This window comes from Triticum aestivum, chromosome 4B, assembly GCF_018294505.1.
Source record: "Triticum aestivum cultivar Chinese Spring chromosome 4B, IWGSC CS RefSeq v2.1, whole genome shotgun sequence".
Taxonomy (NCBI): domain Eukaryota; kingdom Viridiplantae; phylum Streptophyta; class Magnoliopsida; order Poales; family Poaceae; genus Triticum; species Triticum aestivum.
Genome location: NC_057804.1, coordinates 226,273,725 through 226,297,358, shown reverse-complemented (window position 1 = coordinate 226,297,358; position 23,634 = coordinate 226,273,725). Strand labels below are relative to the sequence as shown.

Below are 23,634 nucleotides of genomic sequence, written 5' to 3'. Positions count from 1 at the left end.
CAGAGCTTGTCGGAGAAGCCCCCTGCTTGTCGCTGGATTCACTTGCCGCGGTTGCTGGCTCATTGTCCGCCTCCCTCTCTGCTACTAACGCAGCACTAACCACTTGGTTGGTTGCCGCTAGGTACAGCAGCAACTTCTCTTGTGGCTTAGGTGCGACAAGTATTGGAGTGGAGGACAGGTACCTCTTCAAGTCCTGCAGCGCGTCCTCCGCTTCCGGAGTCCATTTCACTGGACCTGCCTTTTTTAATATTTTGAAAAATGGCAAGGCGCGCTCTGCAGACTTAGAGATAAACCTGATGAGAGCATCCACGCAACCGGCAAACCTTCGCACATCCTTGACGCGCTTCGGTGCTTCGATCTGCTCGATGGCCTTGATCTTGTCGGGGTTGGCTTCAATTCCCCGCTGAGACACAAAGAACCCGAGAAGCTTGACGGAAGGGACTCCAAACACGCACTTCTCGGGGTTGAGCTTGAGGTTGATCTTGCGCAGATTTGCAAAAGTTTCTTCTAAATCTTGGATCAGGGTAGCCTTGTCCTTGCTCTTGACCACTATATCATCCATGTAGGCTTCCACATTTCTGTGTATCTGTGGCTCAAAAGCGACATGGACTACCCTTGCAAATGTTGAACCAGCATTCTTCAACCCAAAGGGCATCCGTACAAAACAGTATGTGCCACAAGGGGTGATGAATGCGGTTTTTTCCTCATCCTCTTCTGCCATGAAGATTTGATGGTATCCTGAATATGCATCAAGAAATGAAAGCAAATCACATCCAGCTGTGGAGTCAACAATCTGGTCAATGCGCGGCAAGGGAAATGGATCTTTGGGACAAGATTTATTGACATCAGTGAAGTATATACAAAGCCTCCATTTCCCGTTCGCCTTGCGCACGACTACAGGATTGGCCAACCACGTGGGATGGAGCACTCCTCTGACAAGGCCTGCTGCTTCCAATTTCCTGATCTCTTCTGCAATGAACTCTTGGCGCTCCACTGCTTGCTTCCTGACTTTCTGCTTGACGGGCCGAGCATGAGGACAAACGGCTAGGTGGTGCTCAATTACTTTCCTGGGAACACCGGGGATATCAGACGATTGCCATGCAAACACGTCGACATTCGCCCGCAGGGAAGCAATGAGCGCGCTTTCCTATTTGGGGTCAAGCGTGGCACTGATGGTGAAGGTAACACCAGTGCCGTCCTCCTTGGCGGACACCTTCTTGGTCTCGGGTGGAGCTGCCATCGTCTTCTTGCACTTGCCGGTGGAGCTCGATGGTGCATCCTCGACGGTAGCGCAGCACTCCGAAGAGGTGCGCTTGCCGGAGTGGGCATCAGAGCACTTGCCGGACTTTGTCTTCTTCCTCCCCCGAGGAGCTTCAGCGACAAGTGTGTTGTGATCAGCTGCGGCTGCTGCTTCCCGGTAGATCTTGTCGGCGCAGATAAGGGCATCCTTCTTGTCGCCGGGGACAGAGATGACACTTATCGGGCCTGGCATCTTGAGCATGTTGTATGCATAGTGAGAGGCTGCCATAAACTTGGCGAGCACTGGACGGCCAAGGATCCCATTGTAGGGCAATGGAAAATCGGCAACGTCAAATGTGACCCTCTCAGTTCTGAAGTTCAGCTTGCTGCCAAATGTGACCGGCAGCGTGATCTTTCCCTTTGGCTTGCTCCTTCCCGGGCTGATTCCTTGGAATGTGCCGGTCTCCTCAAGCTCGCTGTCAGGGATCTGGAGTTTCTGAAGGACCGCGGAGGAGATCAGATTCAAGCCGGCCCCGCCGTCAACTAGCATCTTCGTGACCTTGAGGTTGCGGATAGTTGGTGAAACCAACATCGGCAAGCACCCGACCTCGGTTATCCAATCAGGGTGATCCTCAATGTCGAAGATGATAGGCGTGCTGGACCATTTCAGAGGCTTGCGTGACTCTACGGATGGTTCCGCTGCATTAACCTCCCGCATCCACTGCTTGAGTTGGCGGTGCGAAGTATGCAGAGAAGCACCACCGTCAACGCACAGGACCTCTGTAGCTTTCTGAAATTCCTGCTCATCGGCCTCCTCATCATCCACGTCTTCGTCATCATCGTCGTCTTCATCCTTGTCGCGGCCGCGGGGAGGTCTGTCTCCTTGCCGCTGCTTGGCCTTGCCGCGGCGTCCTCCTCGGCCGGGACGTTTCTTGCCGGATCCACCAGCACCTTCTTGGGCCTTCTCCTTGTCGCGCCGCTCGTACTCAGCTTTCTGTTGCTCAACAAGCTGTTCGACTTTCTTGCAGTTCTGGAGATCGTGACCCTTGGTGCGGTGAATCTTACAATACTGCTTGCCGGAGCTGTCCTGCTTGTCGGCGGCCGCCACAGGCTGGGCCTCCTTGTCGGAGCCACCTGCTTTAGCTTCCTTGGCGCCACCTCCGTTGCCGGTCTGCTCGACAGCTAGCACTTCCTTGCCCTTTTTCCTTCTGTTGTTCCGCCGCCGGCCTTTCCTTGTCGGGGCGGCATCCTCACTGTCGGATCCTCCTGCTCATGTACTCTCTCCGGGGAGCCTCCTCCCCTCTTTAGCGCGTGCACATTTGTTGGCCATGGTGTAAAGCTCGCTGACGTCTCTGATCTTACACATCGCCATCTCCTCCCTCATCCTTCGGTTTCGCACGTTCTGATGGAACACGCTGATAATCGCGGCGGGGTGGACGTCTGGGATGTTGTGCTGTACACGGCTGAATCTCTGAATGTACTTGCGCAGTGGTTCTCCTTCCTTCTGGGCGAGCAGATGAAGATCGCTCTCTTGGCCATGTGGCTTGTGACCGCCTGTAAAGGCGCCGACAAACTAATGGCATAAATCTGCCCAAGAGGAGATGGAATTGTCCGGCAAGTGCATGAGCCAGGACCTGATGTTGGGCTTGAGTACCAGCGGGAAGTAGTTGGCAAGGATCTAGTCGTCCCGTCCCCCGGCAGCCTGCACCGCGATGGTGTAGATGCTGAGAAACTCCGACGGATGCGTCTTGCCGTCGTACTTCTCTGGTACGTCTGGTTTGAAATTCTTTGTGCTGGGCCACTGGACTTGCCGCAGCTCACGGGTGAACGCAGGACAACCTACCGCGTACGGCAAATCGCCTGGTTCCCCTGGCGCATGCATGTCAACAGAGGGCCCAACGCGCTTGTCGGATTGACGTCGCGCTTCTCTTCGGCGCTCGATGCGGGTTCGAGCGTCTTCTTGTTTTCGTTCATGGAGAACCTAGCGCTGGTCGCGACGAGCTCGTGGGTCCGACGACGCGGTGGAGCTGCTGTCGGGGTGGACCGGGCGAGTCGGGAATTTTGGCCTTCGTAGTGGAGAGTGCATGGAAGTCGCACCTCCCCCGGTCTTGTTGCCATCGGCTCGCGTCCGGCTGTCCTGCCGCGGCAGCGAGGTGCTTGGTTGCCGCGTAGTGTCGCCGTTGGCGAAGCCGATGAGGCTTTGGATAGTGGCCCTCCATTCGTCGGTCTTGTCCGCCGTCGGAGGATAGTCTAGGAGCAGTTGAGCTCGCGCCAAGGCTTCTGCTGGAGTGGTGGGCGCCGGAGGTGAACGGTGCGAGGAGTGGGGCGTGCTCGGACTCCTAACCACGTTAGAAGGAGCAGTGCCCCGTCCAGGCGACCGTACTTCGCTCGAGCCAGCATGTTGACGTGCATGTTGGTCTTGAGCGCCACGAGCACCACCAGCTTCATCTTGGCCCAGTGAACGTATGGCGCTGCGAACGCCATGACGCTGCTGGTCCGGCGCCTCCTGAGAGGGGCACGGTGCGCGCATGGACGCCGAGGTCTGTGCCGCCTTGTCTTTGGACTTGGCCGCACTGAGGGCTCCCTCGTCGACGCCCATTCTTCCGCCGGCGTCCACTCCACCACCCGTTTGCTCCAGAGGCGGTGAAAGCGACGCAGACAGAACAGCTGCCTCCGAATCCTTCTTCTTCGTGGCATGTCGATGAAGACGATGAAGATTTAGCTCGCGTGCACGCCGGATCGGGTTCGCCCAATCTCAACGCCCCCCTACTTGGCGCGCCAAAGATGTCGGGGAAGCTGATGCACCAACACCTATGGGGACCGGGCCCCTTTCGGTTCGGAGGGGGGCGGAGGCCGCGCAAAGAGCGGATCGAGGCAGTACACGCAAGCGGTTTTACCCAGCTTCGGGCCGCACGGATGCGTAAAACCCTACTGCTGCTTGTTTGTGTGTATTGAATTCTTGCTCAGGAGCGACGGACGCTGCCAGACCGAGCGTGAGAGTGTTCCTGATGTTTCGAATGAGCCCCCTCTTCTACGTTGCGTTTGGGCCTCCTTTTATACTTTCAAGGGGTCACCGACAGGTGGCAACGTAGACTAGAAGGGTAAAAATGGAAAAGAATGCGGTAGGTGCAGCTACCGCTACTGTGGACACAGTAGACCCTACCTAACTCTGACGGCAGGGGACAAGGTCATTGAATGCCCGTCTGAGTTGCCTAAATAGTGCAAAAAGTGACCGTTAGGAGCGCCACCATTTGCCACGATGGCCTTCTCTTCATCTCCGCTTGCCACCGCGTACCCCTGGCTGCACAGGCTCCCGCCACGCGTCCCTGAGGAAGCCTCATGGCGACACGCGGGTGGGTGCGCTGGAGCGTGGGTACAGAGTGGTAGCGGGCCCTCGGCGAGTACCTTGTCGGGGTCGTCGTCTTGTCGTGTTTGGGAGCTTGTCGCTCACCGGGCCTTGCCGGGACGCGCGGCGCGTCGCGGCAAGCTTTCTTGGTATGCCTTGAGTGGCCTTCCCGGCAAGCTCCTCTTGCCGGGGTCTTGTCTCTTCCCGGTAAGATCCTCTTGCCGGGGCCTGGGTTGGCCTTCCCGGCAAGCTCCTCTTGCCGGGGCCTTGGTTCGAGTACTTTGTTCTTGAATGGTCTTCAAGGGAACCACGGAGGGTCTTGGCGGTCACCCGGCAAGCCTTGCCGCGGGATGCTGCGACCGCCCATGCACAAGTTCGGGGTACTAGGGTACCCCTACTCTAGTACACCGACACTATCAAAATCATCATGTGCAACGGTAAAAGGCACCCGATCGATATAATCCTTGATAAGAGCAAACTTCTCCGATATAGTGTAGTTTGGAGAATTCAAAGAGATAATAGGACTATTATGTGTGGGTGCAATAGCAACAATTTCATGTTTAACATAAGGAACTATAGCAAGTTCTTCTCCATAAGCATAATTCATATTGGCATCTTGGCCACAAGCATAGCAAGCATCAAGTTCATCAAAAAGGGGTATTTCAGGAGAATCAACGGGATCATAACAATCATCATAGCAATCATCCTTCGGTAAGCACAAAGGGAAATTAAACAATGTATGATTTAAAGAGTTACTATCATTAGAAGGTGGGCACGGGTTAATCTGCTCTTCCTCCTTTTGTTCTTCGCTCTCCCCATCATCTTTTTCACCCAATGAGCTCACAGTTTCATCAATTTCTTCTTCCATAGACTCCTGCAAAATATTAGTCTCTTCTTGGACAGCGGAGACTTCCTTAATAAATGCATCAATATCAGAATTGAATTCATAATTATCATAGCAATATTTAAGTATAGCAAACTTTTCAGGTCTGTAAACAGCACCATCAAGATTTTCACACTCTTTAAACAAAGATTCAATTTCATAAGCACCCATAAAAGCAACGAATTCTTCTATTTGTTCCACATCATAGTAATCATATATACCATTAGCATAAGAAGCTAAGGTTTTATTATCATTAAATTTGCATCAAAAGGAAAGGTGTGGAGCCTTCATCATAGAGCAACAAGTATAATCATATCTCAAGCATAGTTTCCTAGCATACCAATGCAACATATGAACTTGATCCCATAATAGTTTCCCTTTCCGTGTCAAGCAATAATCCCTAAAGTATTCACGTTGATCCAACGCGCCTCCCATAACATAATTGAATGGGGTTTTCTCAGGATTATCAAAGTAGTACATAATATCTTTCACATAATGAGCATCAAGGGTTTTATAAGGTTCCCCATCTCCATGAGTAGCAAGTACACCTAATTTTTTTGGTACTTCGTGTTCCATATCCATAACTAAAGATAGAGAACAACTTAGAACAGAAAATAAAAATTACTTAGTGATAAAGCAAACAAGCACACACGAGAATATTCATCCCACACTATGACACCCCGGCAATGGCGCCAGAAAAAGGTCTTGATAACCCACAAGTATAGGGGATCAGTTGTAGCCTCTTTCGATAAGTAAGAGTGTCGAACCCAACGAGGTGTTAAAGGTAGAACAAATATTCCCTAAAGTTCTATCGACCGCCGATACAACTATACACACGGTTAAGGTTCGCTCTACCTAGAACAAGTATGAAACTAGAAGTACTTTGTAGGTGTTGTTGGATAGGTTTGCAAGATAATAAAGAACGTGTAAATATAAACTAGGGGCTGTTTAGGTAAAGAAGCAACAAAGTAAATATAGCGAGTGTGGAGAAGTGGTCGTAGGAGTTGCGGAATTGTCCCTAAGCAATTGACTGCTTTGCTAGACCGATAGCAAGTTTTATGTGGGAGAGGCATAAGCTAACATACTTTCTCTTCTTGGATCATATGCACTTATGATTGGAACTCTAGAAAGCATCCGCAACTACTAAAGATCATTAAGGTAAAACCCAACCATAGCATTAAAGCATCAAGTCCCCTTTATCCCATACGCCACAACCCCCTTACTCGGGTTTATGCTTCTGTCACTCAACAACCCACTATAAGCGAATCATGAACCTATTACAACACCCTACAGCGGGGATCCCTCACGCTTGCGCGACACGGAGGGCACAATAGGACAGCAACATCACCACAAGCAAATTAAACCAATGATAGCAATTCATCAATCACCGATAGGACAACGAACATCTACTAAGACATCATAAGATGGAAACACATCATTGGATAATAATATGAAGCCTAAAGCACCATGTTCAAGTAGAGTGTACAGCGGATTGCGGGAGAGTGGACCGCTGAATATAGATGGGGGAAGGTGATGGAGATGTTGTTGAAGATGGCGGAGGTGTTGGTGTAGATCGCGGTGATAATGATGGCCCCCGGCAGTGTTCCGCCGCCACCAGAAGCAAGGGGGAGAGCCCGCCCTTCTTCTTCTTCTTCCTTGACCTTCTCCCTAGATGGGAGAAGGGTTTCCCCTCTGGTCCTTGGTCTCCATAGCTTGGGAGGGGCGAGAGCCCCTCTGAGATTGGATCTGTCTCTCTGTCTCTTTTTGTTTCTGCGTTCTCTCATTCTGCCCTTTCACTATTTCTTATATATCCGGAGATCCATAACTCCGATTGGATTAAAACCTTCTCCATGATTTTTTCCCAAAAATTAGCTTTCTTGCGGCAAAAGAAGAGCAGCAACCGCCTTACAGGGTGCCGACGAGGGTCAAGGGCGTGCCCCCTGCCTCGTGACCCCCTCGGACACCGTCTCGCGTTGATTCTTCTTCCCAAATATCACAAATATCCAAAAATATTACCCGTCCATTTTTATCCCATTTGGACTCGATTTGATATGGGTTTTCTGCAAAACATAAAACATGCAACAAACAGGAACTAGCACTGGGCACTGGATCAATATGTTAGTCCCAAAAATAAAATAAAAATTTGCCAAAAGTATATGAAAGTTGTACAATATTGGCATGGAGCAATGAAAAATTAAAGATACGACGGAGACGTATCATTGTGCGCTGGGTGATCCATGTTGCCCTGTTCGTCCATATGGACTAGCTCCACTGTCACCGGCTCGTCAGCACTAGCCGGCTCATTTGGCTAGGTTGGTGAAACTCTTTGATTAGGGTTGTCTTCGACTGTGGTTTCAGCTTGAACCAAGAAGGTATGAACTCTGGGCTGCGCTCGCTGCCTATGTTCCGCTCAACCTTGCGGCCCTCAACTCCACGACGATGCTCTAGGATGCTTGAGCTAAGGAAGGAGAACAGTGGACACAGCCGTTTACCCTGGTTCGGGCCACCTTGCGGTGTAAGACCCTACTGCTGCTTTGTAGTTGGATTGCCTCGTGAGGGAGGATCAGTATGGGTGTACAAGGGGAAGATGGATGACTCTCGAACCCCCCTCTATGGTGGCACCCTGCCCCTACTTATACCAACCTCGGTCCTCTTTCCCCAAAAACACATGGCGGAAAGGGTTGCCACAATGGACAGTTTGAAGGGGGACAAGGGTGTAGCTTATCTTGACTAAAGATGGTCTTCGCCTGCAAAAGCCTCCTGTTGTGATGCGCCGGTGGGCTCGGCGATGACCTCTATCCTAGGGAGCCCGTCGTCTTGGTCTTCTTGCACTGAATGGGTAACCTTTGGGGGTTGCATTGGGAACTGGTGCGCTGTCGTGGCTCCCTTAGCATGAAAGAGGAAAGCCTCCTCATTCGCACCTGCTGGCACCCCTCTAGCTCCGCTCCTCGCCACGCGCGTCATCCACGGGAGGACGTAGGGCCGTGTCACTCAAACACACAGCCCTTGACTCACATGCCTCCGTAAAGCGGCCTTGGGAAGACGCCCTGCGAGAGGGCCTCGCGAGGCTCACGGTGACACTTGATGACACACCCCTCATGAGGGTCTTGCTCGCGATCCCCCTGACGGTGGGCCTGCCTTGGGCCTTCTAGCAGCATCGCGCACTAGGCCGCAGGTAGATGGGCCTGGTTAGCCCTAGTCCCACGGGCCTTACAGTAGGTCCCGGGCCCGCGGTGCGCACTACTCTGCCTGTGAAGTGAGGGGCGAAACGGCGCGGGCCCCATTCACCTGCGGGCTAGGCTCGAAGCGTGGTGCACGACGGGGCGTGGGATGGCCCCACTTCACCATGATGCCTCGGCAACTGCCCTGGCTGATATAAAGCCTGTCGGGCGTAGTGCGGGGGCCATCATTGCTCTTCCTCTGTCCTGCGTCCATCTTCCTGTGCCTCCTCTATTTATATGGCTCCGTGCGATCCGATCTCAAGAGCGACAACTTCCCTGCACCGCCCGCAACCGCGACGCACGGATGACACCTGCCAGCAAGAGGACAAAACTCAGGGCTCCCATCATGAGCTCACCCGCCATCGCGCCAGCGCTCTCGCCTTCCTCAATCACCGAGGAGGGGGCCTGGGCCCGATGCTCCCACTGGTAGCTGGCGCGAAGAACGAAGGGCAGGTGACCAAAATCCGTTTGTGTTCGCGAGTGTGGAGCAGCCTAGGGGAGTCCGCCTACCACTTCTTCATCCAAAGCGTCTACACAGGGTTGGTCCTGCCGTTCTTTGAGTTCTTCTGTGCCATCCTCTCCCACTACCGAATCCACGCCCTTCATCTCCAGCCCAATTCAATCCTCCTCCTGGCAATCTTTGCCTTCTACTGTGAGGCTTTTGTGGGCGTGAGGCCATTGGTGTCGCTCTTCCGCCACTTCTTCAGCCTGCGGTTCACTGCCCAGGATTAGTGCTCCACGTGCGTCTCCTTTGTCGATGTCAAGGGCGAAAATATTCGCCGAAAGGCCGGGAAGAAGGTGAAAGGCTATCGGTAGCAATGGGTATTCATGGACGCTTCAAGGGTCAGCCCGCTCCTGATGACTCTGGCGGCCCAGCCTGAGCAGAACCCCGGGTGGGGCCATGTTACTTCTTGAGCTTGCATTGGTTTTTCCCTTGAAGAGGAAAGGGTGATGTAGCAAAGTAGAGATAAGTATTTCCCTCTGTTAAGAACCAAGGTATCAATCTAGTAAGAGGAACACACAAGTCTCCAATGATAGCACCTACATAAACAAACAAATACTTGTACCCAATGGGATAAAGGGGTTGTTAATCCCTTCAAGGTCACTTGCAAGGATGAGATCTGATAGAGACAGGTATAAAAGATAAATAAAAGTGAAAATAAAGTTAAGGTAAATAAATTGCAGCAAGCTATTTTTGATTTTTTGGTTTTGTAGATATGAAAATAATAATATAAAAGGTAGACCCGAGGGACATAGTTTTCAATAGTGGCTTCTCTGTTGAAAGAACGCATACAGTGGGGAAACAAATTACTGTTGAGCAATTGATAGAAAAGCAAATAATTATGATGATATCTAAGACAATGATCATGAATATAGGCATCACATCCATGTCAAGTAGATCGACTCCTGCCTACATCTACTACTATTACTCCACACAGCAACTGCTATCCAGCATGCATCTAGTGTATTAAGTTAACAAGAACGGAGTAAGCGTTAAGCAAGATGACATGATGTAGAGGGATAGATCCAATCAATATGAATAACCCCCATCTTTTTATCATTAATGGAAACAATACAAATACATGCCTTGCTACCCCTTCTGTCACTGGGTGAGGAAACCGCGAGATTGAACCCAAAAAAGCACCTCTACCGTTGCAAGAAAGATCAATCTAGTTGGCCAAAACAAATGAATCCATCGAAGAGAAATACAATTATATCTTAATCATGCATAAAAGAGTTCGGAGAAGACTCGAATAATATTCGTAGATAATCTGATCATAAACTCAGAATTCATCGAATATCAACAAACGCACCGCAAAAGAAGATTACATCGAATAGAGCTCCCAGAACATTGAGGAGAACATTGTATTAAAGATCAAAGAGAGAGAAGAAGTCATCCAAATACTAGCTATGGACCCACAGGTCTGTGGTAAACTACTCACACATCATCGGAAGGGAAGCAAGGTTCATGTAGACGCCCTTCGTGATTGAACCCCCCTCCGGCAGAGTACCGGAACAGGTCTCCAGATGGGATCTCACGAGGACAGAAACTTGCGGCGGTGGAAAAGTATTTCTGGTGTGCCCTCTGGTATATAGGGGATATTTGGGTATTTATGGAGCTGAGATTAGAGTTGGAAGAGACCATGGGGCCCACAAGCTCATAGGGCGCCCCATGTCAGTGTCAAAACCGGCAGATCTCGGGTAGGGGGTCCCAAGTTGTGTGTCCTAGGATCGATGGGTAACAGGAGATGAGAGACACAGTGTTTACCAAGGTTCGGGCCCTCTCTAAGAGGTGAAACCCTACTCCTGCTCGACTATATTCGATGTGTATGATTATAGAATTGATCTACCTTGAGATCATATGTTGTGGTCTAAAAGCTAAGGGTATGATGAATAATGTCATAATCCTCTATCGACTAGCCTGGCCCTGTCTTATATAATGTACCAGAGGCCTAGGATAACAAGAGTCCTAGTCAAATACGTTGGTGGAGAGGAGTCCTTGTCTTGATCACCAAGTCTTGTGGAATCTTCCTCGTGTATGCATCGGCTGTCCGAACTGGCCCATGAATGAACGACCATAGGGGTCCTCGGCCCAATCCCACTGATCGGGAGATGACGTGGTGAGTACCCCTTAGTCCAGGACACCGTCAGTAGCCCCCTGAACCAGTCTTCAAGTTGGGGACGCTCCTCGATTCTTCCAAATTGTTCTTCATCTTCGGTCGTCGGTCTTGAAAACTAGTTCAACAAATCTTCTCATCTTCGATCTTGAGGATCGCCGAAGTGAATCCGAAGAGCTTACACATTGGGTATCCGAGGAGCCCCTTTAAGTTATCGGCCTTTATCAATGCCTTGTTATTTTTTTACGCCACACCTTGGTTTCGAAGTGTTTCTCATGCGGCAGTGTCCTCTTGCATCCGAGCTCCAACGCCGAACTACATTTGAGGTATCTTTTGCAGCCGAGCACCAACGCTGGACCGCTTCCGAGCTCCAACACCGGAATGTATCCGAGCTCCAACGCCGGACTATAACCGAGGTGTATTTATAGCCGAGCACCAACGCTGAACTGAATCCGAGGTGGTGCACCACCTCGGCCATGGGCTGATTTTTATGAATTAAATTCTGATTTTTGCAATGTATTTTCTATTGAGATGTATGGCCAGTAGCCCTCAAGGTGCATGTTGACCTAATATCCGGGATGCGCCTGAAGGATAAAATCAAACCGCTGACCCCAGTAGCCCCTGAGACTCGGGTTGATTCGTGAAATCGGCCTGAGGATTAATTCCCAGCTCGGCAGCATACTTAGGAATAGAAATGCGGTGTAATATATTAGAGGAAATAGTGATCGACGAATGGGCCCTTGAGAGAGGGTCTTGAGAAGTTGTCGTAATATATTAGCTTCATGCCGGATAAGTCCAGATGGTACCTATTGTTATCCGAAGACGCGTTTGCCCATAGCTCGGTCAAACCAAACACTGAGCATTTTGAAATTTCTGCATTGAATAGGTGATGCAGTAGCCCCGAGCCACCGGTCGGGTGGCAACACCAGATCAGGGGATCGATGTGTCCCTTTAATATTTGTAAATAATAAGCGCGAAGCCCAGTAGCCCCCGAGCTTTTAATGTGGGCATGGGTGGCTGAATTAAGGATCGATATCCGGAGTAAACTCACAATTTATGTGCAATGATTCTATGTATCCAAGTACTCTACATCATTAATGCTCGGATCCACATTGTACAAAACTTTGTTGACCGACCATCGGCTTCAACCTCCTCGGCCAGTAGCCGGGGAGTGTTTGTCCTACTTTATAAAGCCTTTATGAGGGCAAAGATTTATGGCAAACAAGGCAATCCGGCCATATGGTTTTATAAACAAAGGTACACAGAGAGATATGTTATATTACTATTAATGTAAGAAACATCTTCCAAAAACAATAGTCGCACTATCGGTTCCTTTCTTTGGGTTGTCATGCTGACCATGATCATGAAACCTCGCCTCCGGTCAATGTTAGAGAAAAATATTGAGGATTTAGTTCGGGGAAAGTTCCCAAACTCTATGGTCTAATAAACCGAAATTTTCACTTCCGTCATTGCCGACCAATTATATTATTTAAGATAGCTAGCTTTCAGCTTCACCCAGTCTGAGGTACTAACCCGGGTGACCCGGAAGTAACAATCACAGAGGTGCTCCCTTTACCCCCTAGCCGAACAATGGGGAACGTAGGGTCTAAACATAGGAGCCAGGCAACCCAGCTTGGCCAAAACCTTAAGTCAAATTGATGCATATTTATGGCTTTATAACGATAACTATGGAAGGCAGCGCTTGTATATTTGAATACAAACGCTGATGATATGTTTATTTTGACTCTGTTACGACCGTTTATTAGTTGAAAGTGGCCCATCGTCGGCTTCCACCCCCTTGTAGATGCTACGCACGATGTTGCCGCTATAACAAAACAACCTCTAGCCGACGTATCGGTGCCCAAAGGAGGTTGTGTTAGCGGAAACGAGGCAACCAGATGTGCGGGCTTTATAACTTTCACTTAGTCATAGGAGCTTTAAAGTTGGGAGGCTAGTTACTAGCCCCTAGTTAGTGTTTGGCGACAGCCGAGGTCAAGCCGTAAACACTTCGGCCAATGTTATGAACGGCCCGTCATTAATCATGGGGTGACCTCTATCGATCTATAGTTTGACACTCATGTCTACTACACAACCTTTTTATTGTAGACGTTGTTGGGCCTCCAAGTGCAAAGGTTTGTAGGATAGTAGCAAATTTCCCTCAAGTGGATGACTTAAGGTTTATCAATCCGTGGGAGGCGTAGGATGAAGATGGTCTCTCTCAAACAACCCTGCAACCAAATAACAAAGAGTCTCTTGTGTCCCCAACACACCCAATACAATGGTAAATTGTGTAGATGCACTAGTTCGGCGAAGAGATGGTGATACAAGTGCAATATAGATGGTACATATAGGTATTTGTAATCTGAAAATATAAAAACAGCAAGGTAACAAGTGATAAAAGTGAGTGTAAATGGTATTGCAATGGTAGGAAACAAGGCCTAAGGTTCATACTTTCACTAATGCAAGTTCTCTCAACAATAATAACATACTTGGATCATATTACTATCCCTCAACATGCAACAAAGAGTCACTCCAAAGTCACTAATAGCGGAGAACAAACGAAGAGATTGTGGTAGGGTACAAAACCACCTCAAAGTTATCCTTTCTGTTCTATCTATTCAAGAGTCCGTAGTAAAATAACATGAAGCTATTCTTTCCATTCAATCTATCATAGAGTTCATACTAGAATAACACCTTAAGACACAAATCAACCAAAACCCTAATGTCACCTAGATACTCCATTATCACCTCAAGTATCCGTGGGCATGATTATACGATATGCATCACACAATCTCAGATTCATCTATTCAACCAACACAAAGTACTTCAAAGAGTGCCCCAAAGTTTCTACCGGAGAGTCAAGACGAAAAAGTGTGCCAACCCCTATGCATAGGTTCATGGGCGGAACCTGCAAGTTGATCACCAAAACATACATCAAGTGGATCACGTGATATCCCATTGTCACCACAGATAAGCAAATGCAATATATACATCAAGTGATCTCAAATCCTTAAAGACTCAATCTGATAAGATAACTTCAAAGGGAAAACTCAATCCATTACAAGAAAGTAGAGGGGGAGAAACATCATAAGATCCAACTATGATAGAAAAGTTCGCAATACATCAAGATCGCGTCATAGAGAGAACACGAGAGAGAGAGAGAGAGATCAAACACATAGCTATTGGTACATACCCTTAGCCTCGAGGGTGAACTACTCCCTCCTCGTCATGGAGAGCGCCAGGATGATGAAGATGGCCACCGGTGATGGATTCCCCCTCCGGCAGGGTGCCAGAACGGGCTCCCGAGAGGTTTTTGGTGGCTACAGAGGCTTGTGGCGACGGAACTCCCGATCTATTGTTCTCTTTGATGTTTTTAGGGTATATGGGAATATATAGGCGAAAGAAATCGGTCGGGGGAGTCTCGAGGGGCCCATGAGACAGGGGCGTGCCGAGTAGGGGGGGGGGGGCGCCCCCACCCTCGTGGCCACCTCGAAGCTTCCTTGACTTCAACTCCAATTTTCCTGGATTGCTTCCATTCCAAAAATAACGCTCCCGAAGGTTTCATTCCATTTGGACTCTGTTTGATATTCCTTTTCTTCGAAACACTGAAATAGGCCAGAAAACAGCAATATGGGCTGGGCCTCCGGTTAATAGGTTAGTCCCAAAAATAATATAAAAGTGTATAATAAAGCCCATAAACATTCAAAATAGATAATAATATAGCATGAATGCTTCATAAATTATAGATACGTTGGACACATATCAGCATCCCCGAGCTTAATTCCTGCTCATCCTCGAGTAGGTAAATGATAAAAGAAAGAATTTATGAAGTGTGAATGCTAGCAGGTGCACAAGTTTTATCAATGATAATTTCAATCACCTTTTGTCATAATAGTAGTTCATCTCATAAAACTTCTCAAGATAAAGTAACAAGCTATTCACATGTTAAAGCATAGACCATAAACTTTCTTGAAAACTAGCAAACTTCATTCTCAGTCATCAAACAATTACAATTCATTATTTTCAGGAAGGGTCTATGTCAGAGCTTTGATTTAGCACACTCCACATACTCAACTATCATATAGTCTTCTACAATGGCTAACACTCACGCAATACTTATGGTTATGTAGTTTTAATCGGATACTGAGAAAGATAGGGGCTTATAATTTCGCCTCCCAACGTATTCACCTTTAGGCGATGTCAGCAATAATAGTTCATGCTAACTTACATCCAATTGGATATATATATCAGGATCTTTCCAACACGAGGTGCTTGCCAAAGGATAAAATGAAAAAGGGAAAGGTGAAGATCACCGTGACTCTTGCATAAAGTAAAGGACATAAAGTAAAAGATAGGCCCTTCATAGAGGGAAGCAGAGGTTGTCATGTGCTTTTAGGGTTGGATGCACAAAATCTTAATGCAAAAGAACGTCACTTTATATTGCCACTTGTGATATGAACATTTATTATGCAGTCAATCGCTTTTATTACTTCCATATCACACGATCATATAAAGCTTATTTTCTCCGCACTAATAAGTCATACATATTTAGAGAGCAATTTTTATTGCTTGCAACATGAAAACTTACTTGAAGGATCTTACTCAATCCATAGGTAGGTATGGTGGACTCTCATGGCAAAAACTGGGTTTAAGGATATTTGGAAGCACAAGTAGTATCTCTACTTGGTGCAAGGAATTTTGGCTAGCATGAGGGGAAAGGCAAGCTCACCATGTTTGAATGATCCATGACAATATACTTTAACTGAGATGTGAGAAAACATAACCCATTACGTTGTCTTCCTTGTCCAACGTCAACTCTTTAGCATGTCATACTTAATGAGTGCTCACAATTATAAAATATGTCCAAGATAGTATATTTATATGTGAAATCTCTCTTCCTTCAATATTCTTTCATGAATTGTTCAAATGACCAATACAATGCTTGCTAACCTTCAATAAATTTACAACCTCTACTTCCTAGATGTGAAGTCATTACTCCCCATAGGATAAGCAAATGAAACATATATAATTTCAGATTTATGACAATCAACTCATTCAACCATTTACTCATAGGATATAAGTGAAGCACACGAGTAAATGATAAACTACTCCAAAAAGATATAAGTATAGATCAATGAGTAGCTAAATAATTAGGTAACTATGTGAAGACTCTCTCCCATTAAAGAATTTCAGATCTTGTTATCTTATTCAAACAGCGAACAAAACAAAATAAATTGGCATTGCAAGGATAGCACGACTTTTGTGAAGAAGCAAAAACTTAGGTTCAACCGATACTAATCGTTAATTGTTGAAGAAGAAAGGTGGGATGCCTACCGGGGCATCCCCAAGCTTAGATGCTTGAGACTTCTTGAAATATTATATTGGGGTGCCTTGGGCATCCCCAAGCTTGAGCTTTTGTGTCTCCTTAATTCCTTTTATATCTCGGTTTCCTAAACCTCCAAAACTTCATCCACAACAAACTTAACAAGAACTCGTGAGATAAGTTAGTATAAACCAATGCAAAAACCTTATCAATTTCTACTATAAAAATCACTAAAATTATTATTCAACATTGCATACTAAATGTCTCTGCATATTTAATACTCCTATCCTCGAATAGAATCATTAACCAAGCAAACATATGCAAACAATGCAAACATAACAGCAATCTACCAAAACAGTATAGTCTGTAAAGAATGCAAGATTCATCATACTTCCCTAACTCCAAAAATTATGAGAAAAATACTAAGCTATAGAAGATTTATCAGATCTCGTTATGAAAAAGGTTTCAACATTATATTATTCCGTGAATTTTCAAGGAAATTTTTGCAACAGTGGTAAACTTTCTGTTTTCAAACAGGAACATGAATACTAGCAAAATAAGCATGGTAAAGGCTATCCTTGACATTTTTATTGAAACTATAGATGCAAAACATTATTCTAAATAACAGCAAGCAAATACTAACAAAAGAAAATGACGCTCCAAGCAAAACACATATCATGTGGTGAATAAAAATATAGCTCCAGGTAAAGTTACTGATGAACGAAGACGAAAGATGGGATGCCTTCCGGGGCATCCCCAAGCTTAGGCTTTGTCCTTGAATATTACCTTGGGGTGCCTTGGGCATCCCCAATCTTAGGCTCTTGCCACTCCTTATTCCATAGTCCATCGAATCTTTACCCAAAACTTGAAAACTTCACAACACAAAACTCAACAGGAAATCTCATAAGCTCCGTTAGTGCAAGAAAGAAAAACCACCACATAAGGTACTGTAATGAACTCATTCTTTATTTATATTGGTGTTGAACCTATTGTATTCCAACTTCTCTATGGTTCATATCCTCATATACTACTCATAGATTCATCAAAATAAGCAAACAACCTATAGAAAACAGAATCTTCAAAAACAGAACAGTCTGTAGTAATCTGTATCAAACGTATACTTCTGGAACTCCAAAACTCCTATAAAATTAGGAAGACTTAAGCAATTTGTGTACCAATCCATAACAAAAAGAATCAGATCAGAAGCACGTTTCTGTGAATTAGAAAAACTAATTTACTGGGTGCAAAAGTTTCTGATTTTCAGCAGGATCAACACAACTATCACCGTAAGCTATCCTAAAGGTCTTACTTGGCACTTTATTGAAACAAAAGCTATAGAACATGATTACTACATTACCATAATCATGTGAACACACAAAAAAAGTAAGGATAAGTATTGGGTTGTCTCCCAACAAGCGCTTTTTTAATGCCTTTCTAGCTAGGCATGATGATGACAATGATGCTCACCTAAAAGATAAGAATTGAAACATAACGGGAGCATCACGAAGCATATGACTAGCACATTTAAGTCTAACCCACTTCCTATGCATAGGGATTTTGCGAGCAAACAACTTATGGGAACAATAATCAACTAGCATAGGAAGGCAGAACAAGCATAACTTCAAGATTTTAAGCACATAGAGAGGAAACTTGATATTATTGCAATTCCTACAAGCATATGTTCCTACCTCATAATAATTTTCAGTAGCATCATGAATGGATTCAACAATATAACCAGCACCTAAAGCATTCTTTTCATGATCTACAAGCATGGAAAATTTACTACTATCCACATAAGCAAATTTCTTCTCATGAATAGTAGTGGGAGCAAACTCAACAAAATAATTATCATGTGAGGCATAATCCAATTGAAAACTAAAATCATGATGACAAGTTTCATGGTTATCATTATTCCTAATAGCATACAAGTCATTACAATAATCATCATAGATAGCAACTTTGTTCTCATAATCAATTGGAACCTCTTTCGAAATAGTGGATTCATCACTAAATAAAGTCATGACCTCTACGAATCCACTTTCATAATTATCACAATAATATTCAACATCCTCCAAAATAGTGGGATCATTACTTCCTAAAGTTGACACTCTTCCAAACCCACTTTCATCCATATAATCATCATAAATAGGAGGCATGCTTTCATCATAATAAATATTCTCATCAAAACTTGGGGGACTAAACATATCATCTTCATCAAACATAGAATCCCCAAGCTTGTGGCTTTGCATATCATTAGCATCATGGATATTCAAGGAATTAATACTAACAACATTGCTATCATGCTCATCATACAAAGATCTAGTATCAAGCATTTTAATGCATTCTTCTTCTAGCAATTGAGCACAATTTTCCTTTCCATCATTCTCACGAAAGATATTAAAAAGATGAAGCATATGAGACAAACTCAATTCCATTTTTTTGTAGTAGTTTTATTTTATAGACTAACTAGGTATAAAACAAGAAACAAAAAGATTCAATTGCAAGATCTAAAGATATACCTTCAAGCACTCACCTCCCCGGCAACGACGCCAGAAAAGAGCTTAGTTGACGGGGTGTTAGTGCCGCTTACCTAGCCTCCCAGGCAACGGCGCCAGAAAAGAGCTTCATGTCTACTACACAACCTTCTTTTTGTAGACATTGTTGGGCCTCCAAGTGCAGAGGTTTGTAGGACAATAGCAAATTTCCCTCAAGTGGATGACCTAAGGTTTATCAATCCATGGGAGATGTAGGATGAAGATGGTCTCTCTCAAACAACCCTGCAACCAAATAACAAAGAGTCTCTTGTGTCCCCAACACACCCAATACAATGGTAAATTGTATAGGTGCACTAGTTCGGCGAAGAGATGGTGATACAAGTGCAATATAGATGGTAGATATAGGTATTTGTAATCTGAAAATATAAAAACAGCAAGGTAACAAGTGATAAAAGTGAGCGTAAACGGTATTGCAATGGTAGGAAACAAGGCCTAAGGTTCATACTTTCACTAGTGCAAGTTCTCTCAACAATAATAACATACTTGGATCATATAACTATCCCTCAACATGCAACAAAGAGTCACTTCAAAGTCACTAATAGCGGAGAACAAACGAAGAGATTATGGTAGGGTACGAAACCACCTCAAAGTTATCCTTTCTGTTCTATCTATTCAAGAGTCCGTAGTAAAATAACATGAAGCTATTCTTTCCGTTCAATCTATCATAGAGTTCATACTAGAATAACACCTTAAGACACAAATCAACCAAAACCCTAATGTCACCTAGATACTCCATGGTCACCTCAAGTATCCGTGGCCATGATTATACTATATGCGTCACACAATCTCAGATTGATCTATTCAACCAACACAAAGTACTTCAAAGAGTGCCCCAAAGTTTCTACTGGAGAGTCAAGACGAAAACGTGTGCCAACCCCTATGCATAGGTTCATGGGTGGAACCCGCAAGTTGATCACCAAAACGTACATCAAGTGGATTACGTGATATCCCATTGTCACCACAGATAAGCACATGCAAGACATGAAGTGCTCTCAAATCCTTAAAGACTCAATCCGATAAGATAACTTCAAAGGGAAAACTCAATCCATTACAAGAAAGTAGAGGGGGAGAAACATCATAAGATCCAACTATGATAGCAAAGCTCGCGATACATCAAGATCGTGTCATAGAGAGAACACGAGAGAGAGATATCAAACACATAGCTACTGGTACGTACCCTCAGCCCCGAGGGTGAACTACTCCTCATCATGGAGAGTGTAGGGATGATGAAGATGGCCACTGGTGATGGATTCCCCCTCCGGCAGGGTGTCGGAATGGGCTCCCGGGAGGTTTTTGGTTGCTACAGAGGCTTGCGACGGCAGAACTCCCGATCTATTGTTCGCTTCGATGTTTTTAGGGTATATGGGAATATATAGGCGAAAGAAGTCGATCGGGGGAGTCTCGAGGGGCCCACGAGACAGGGGGCGCACCTAGTAGGGGGGGGGTACCCTCGTGGCCACCTTGAAGCTTCCTTGACTTCAACTCCACGTCTCCTGGATTGCTTCCATTCCAAAAATAACGCTCCCGAAGGTTTCATTCCCTTTGGACTCCGTTTGATATTCCTTTTCTTTGAAACACTAAAATAGGCAAGAAAACAGCAATATGGGCCGGGCCTCTGGTTAATAGGTTAATCCCAAAAATAATATAAAAGTGTATAATAAAGCCCATAAATATTCAAAACAGATAATAATATAGCATGAATGCTTCATAAATTATAGATACGTTGGAGACGTATCAGACACCGTCATAGAATCGTTGACCAGTTTATGCCCATTGTGATAGTCAGTTTTAGGCTTTCTCCACTGAGGTGCTTAACCATCCGTGGTGGAAGCACTACTAGGAAAAAGGCTACTAGTAGCACGGGCACCCGGACTACTAATATTGCGCTAGAGCTAAAAGTTAGTAGTAGCGCGGGGTAAACCCACGCTACTACTAACATTTTACTAGTAGCGCGGATGTCACCCTCGCTACTGCTATTTGAACCCGCGCTACTGCTAACGAAATAGTAGTAGCGCGTCTAGAATACTAGGCGCTACTAGTATCCTAAATACTAGTAGCACACAATTTTTTCCCACGCTACTAGTAATTAATTAGTAATTAAAAAAATAAAAACATAAAATGCCGCAATACAGAAAATAGTCCAGGCAAGCAAGTGCTACATCATAGTTGGATCTGAATCTGACACTCATTGCCGCTACTCAGTTACGATTTTGGAGCGTATTGTGAAGAACGTTAATTGCAACTCAAACAATTAATGGTAACTACACTTAAGAGAACACCTTTCAAGGCTACACATATATTGTCACAATGTGGCCATGGTCCTCATGATACAGAAAATGTGAAGTAATAGATCATACTATTTCAATGTTGTGATTGAGATGATACTGTAGTGCAAGTACGTGGTAGTGGTCTTCGGTGCTTGTGATTACAATCATTGTCGTCATTGCCACTAGTTTCAAAGTTTTCAATATCTCTAGTCGCTTCTGAATCAATGGAACTACTTTCTTCCTTTGGTGAAGGAACTTCTATTTTGCCAACATCCAATGCTTGAGCTATTAATGCTTTGTGCATCTTCACGATAAGAAAATCCGCAGGAAAAAAGTCAACTTGGCATCTAGATTTTCTCCATTGCCCTGAGTCCCTGACCATGTTCAAGAAACACTAAATTTAGAACATTACTATTGTAAATACATGAGACATAAAATCCTACGACCATTGACAGAGAAGATATTCAGTTAAATACATGGGTCATAAAATCCTACGACAATCGAGAGAAAAGATATTCAATTAAACTTAGGTATCGCTGGGAAGGGCCCTATGAGGCAGCATTGTAAGTACACGGATATTTGAGTTACAAAAAGATATACAGTTTAAAAGTGACAAATAACTGAATGAAACTCAGACTATATATTTCAGTTACAAAAAATATTTTAGCTTAGGAATGCAGTGTATAAATCAGACTAGATAGATAACACTACTGAACCTTACAAGCAAATACATGGTACATACAAAGATGAAGAACATGCAGTCCTTCAAGTAAATATGAAGACAAAATGAATGATTTACTTGTTATTCTATTTGACCCAAGTATCTGTCATGCCTACAAAATACATATGTGTATTCGACAAATCTGCAGCTATGCATTATAGTCGCTATCGAAAAGACATTGTAAACCTATCTTGGTTGTAAATTACTGTGATGTAAGATGCCACCAGAAAATGTATCTCCATCTTGTAATTTAGATTTTTATTGACACTATACATAGGTTAGAGAAAACACTGTAATTCAAGCAAAAAATTGTAGCTTTGCTTAATAATATGATACCGAGTACTTACAATTTATCTTAAAATTTCAGGATCAAGAAGCTGAAGGAAACAAAGGCGAAGTAAGAATGTCAGGATGAGTCATACCTGCAAGATGAAGAACATGCATCCCTTCATGTAAGCAAAAAATAGATTCTTGTGAAAAATAAAACAAAGATCAAGTTGTTGTATCACGATGGGACGTACACATTTACTGAACTTCTTTAGAATGGGGCACAAAACTGATAAGAATACAAAAATATTTAGGTAAGCTAGAAGTGACACATTACTAAAAATTACAGTGCAAAACCACTTTAAATTCAGGCAACCAAAAAGAGAAGGAATACACATTACTGGGCAAAAATGCACATTAAATTACAGTGCATATTTTCAGTCTAAATATTTTTAATTAAGTTACAATGATTTGGACTGTAGTTTCAGTCTTTTATTAGTCTATCTTACACTGGAATTTTACATTGTAAACATTACCATTACAAAGGGAATTCACTTTAAGTACATAGGGATTTACAGTGTAAGTATGAATATTAGATTGACTGAACTTATTCTTTGCACAAGTGAGAAATCTGAAACCCTTCTTGTACTTGTGATGCTACTACTAGTACTACCTAAGCACTAACAACAATTGAGAATGAAATATAGTGCAGGATGAAACTCTACGTGGTTGGCTGGCGAGGCTGAGCAGTAGGTGGCAGATGCGAGCGCCGGACGGGGAGAGCAGAGTCACTTAGAGTGAGTGTAGATGTGTCTTGCTTGACTTGACCGAAGAATCACATGTCACTACGTACATACTAGTTTTGCTTGACTTGACCGACCAAAGTCTTAAACTATGATTAGCATCTGACCTGGCAAAAAGAAGATTAGAATCTAATGATGATCATATGTATGCTAGTAGTTGAAGCAGGAAAAAGTATATGGGAAAGAAAAGCATTGGATGCCCTGCTCTGCTCTGCCCTACCCTCTTGCTAGACAGGATATATTCATCTATCGAATGGGACTATTCAAGGTGGGTTACTGAGAACTAAACAAACAATGAGGATTGTAGGTGGGCAGAGGCTGTAGGCTGTCGTGGGGGTGTCGGTGAACAGAGAAATGATATGGGCATAAACACAAGCAGCTCGCGGGCACG

At 44.9% G+C, this 23,634-nt stretch overlaps 1 protein-coding gene across 12 annotated transcripts in view; it reads right to left on the bottom strand.

The window, feature by feature from the left end:
- Positions 1–21,435: 21,435 nt before the first annotated feature.
- Positions 21,436–23,634, bottom strand: part of LOC123091867 (uncharacterized) — a 2,857-nt gene continuing 658 nt past the window's right edge. Inside the window, exons 3-6 of one of the 12 annotated variants that reach the window (XR_006443660.1) lie at positions 23,166–23,350; positions 22,695–22,729; positions 22,521–22,595; positions 21,436–21,826 (exon numbers count right to left, since the gene is read on the bottom strand). Coding sequence is in view for 1 of the 12 variants with exons in the window: in XM_044513472.1 (XP_044369407.1) it covers positions 21,800–21,826; positions 22,596–22,729 (161 nt within the window). In the remaining 11 variants the exon portion in view is untranslated. Of the gene's footprint in view, positions 21,827–22,520; positions 23,351–23,634 lie in introns of all 12 variants that reach the window. The other 11 variants (XR_006443659.1, XR_006443658.1, XR_006443664.1 and 8 more) reach the window with 11 other exon arrangements.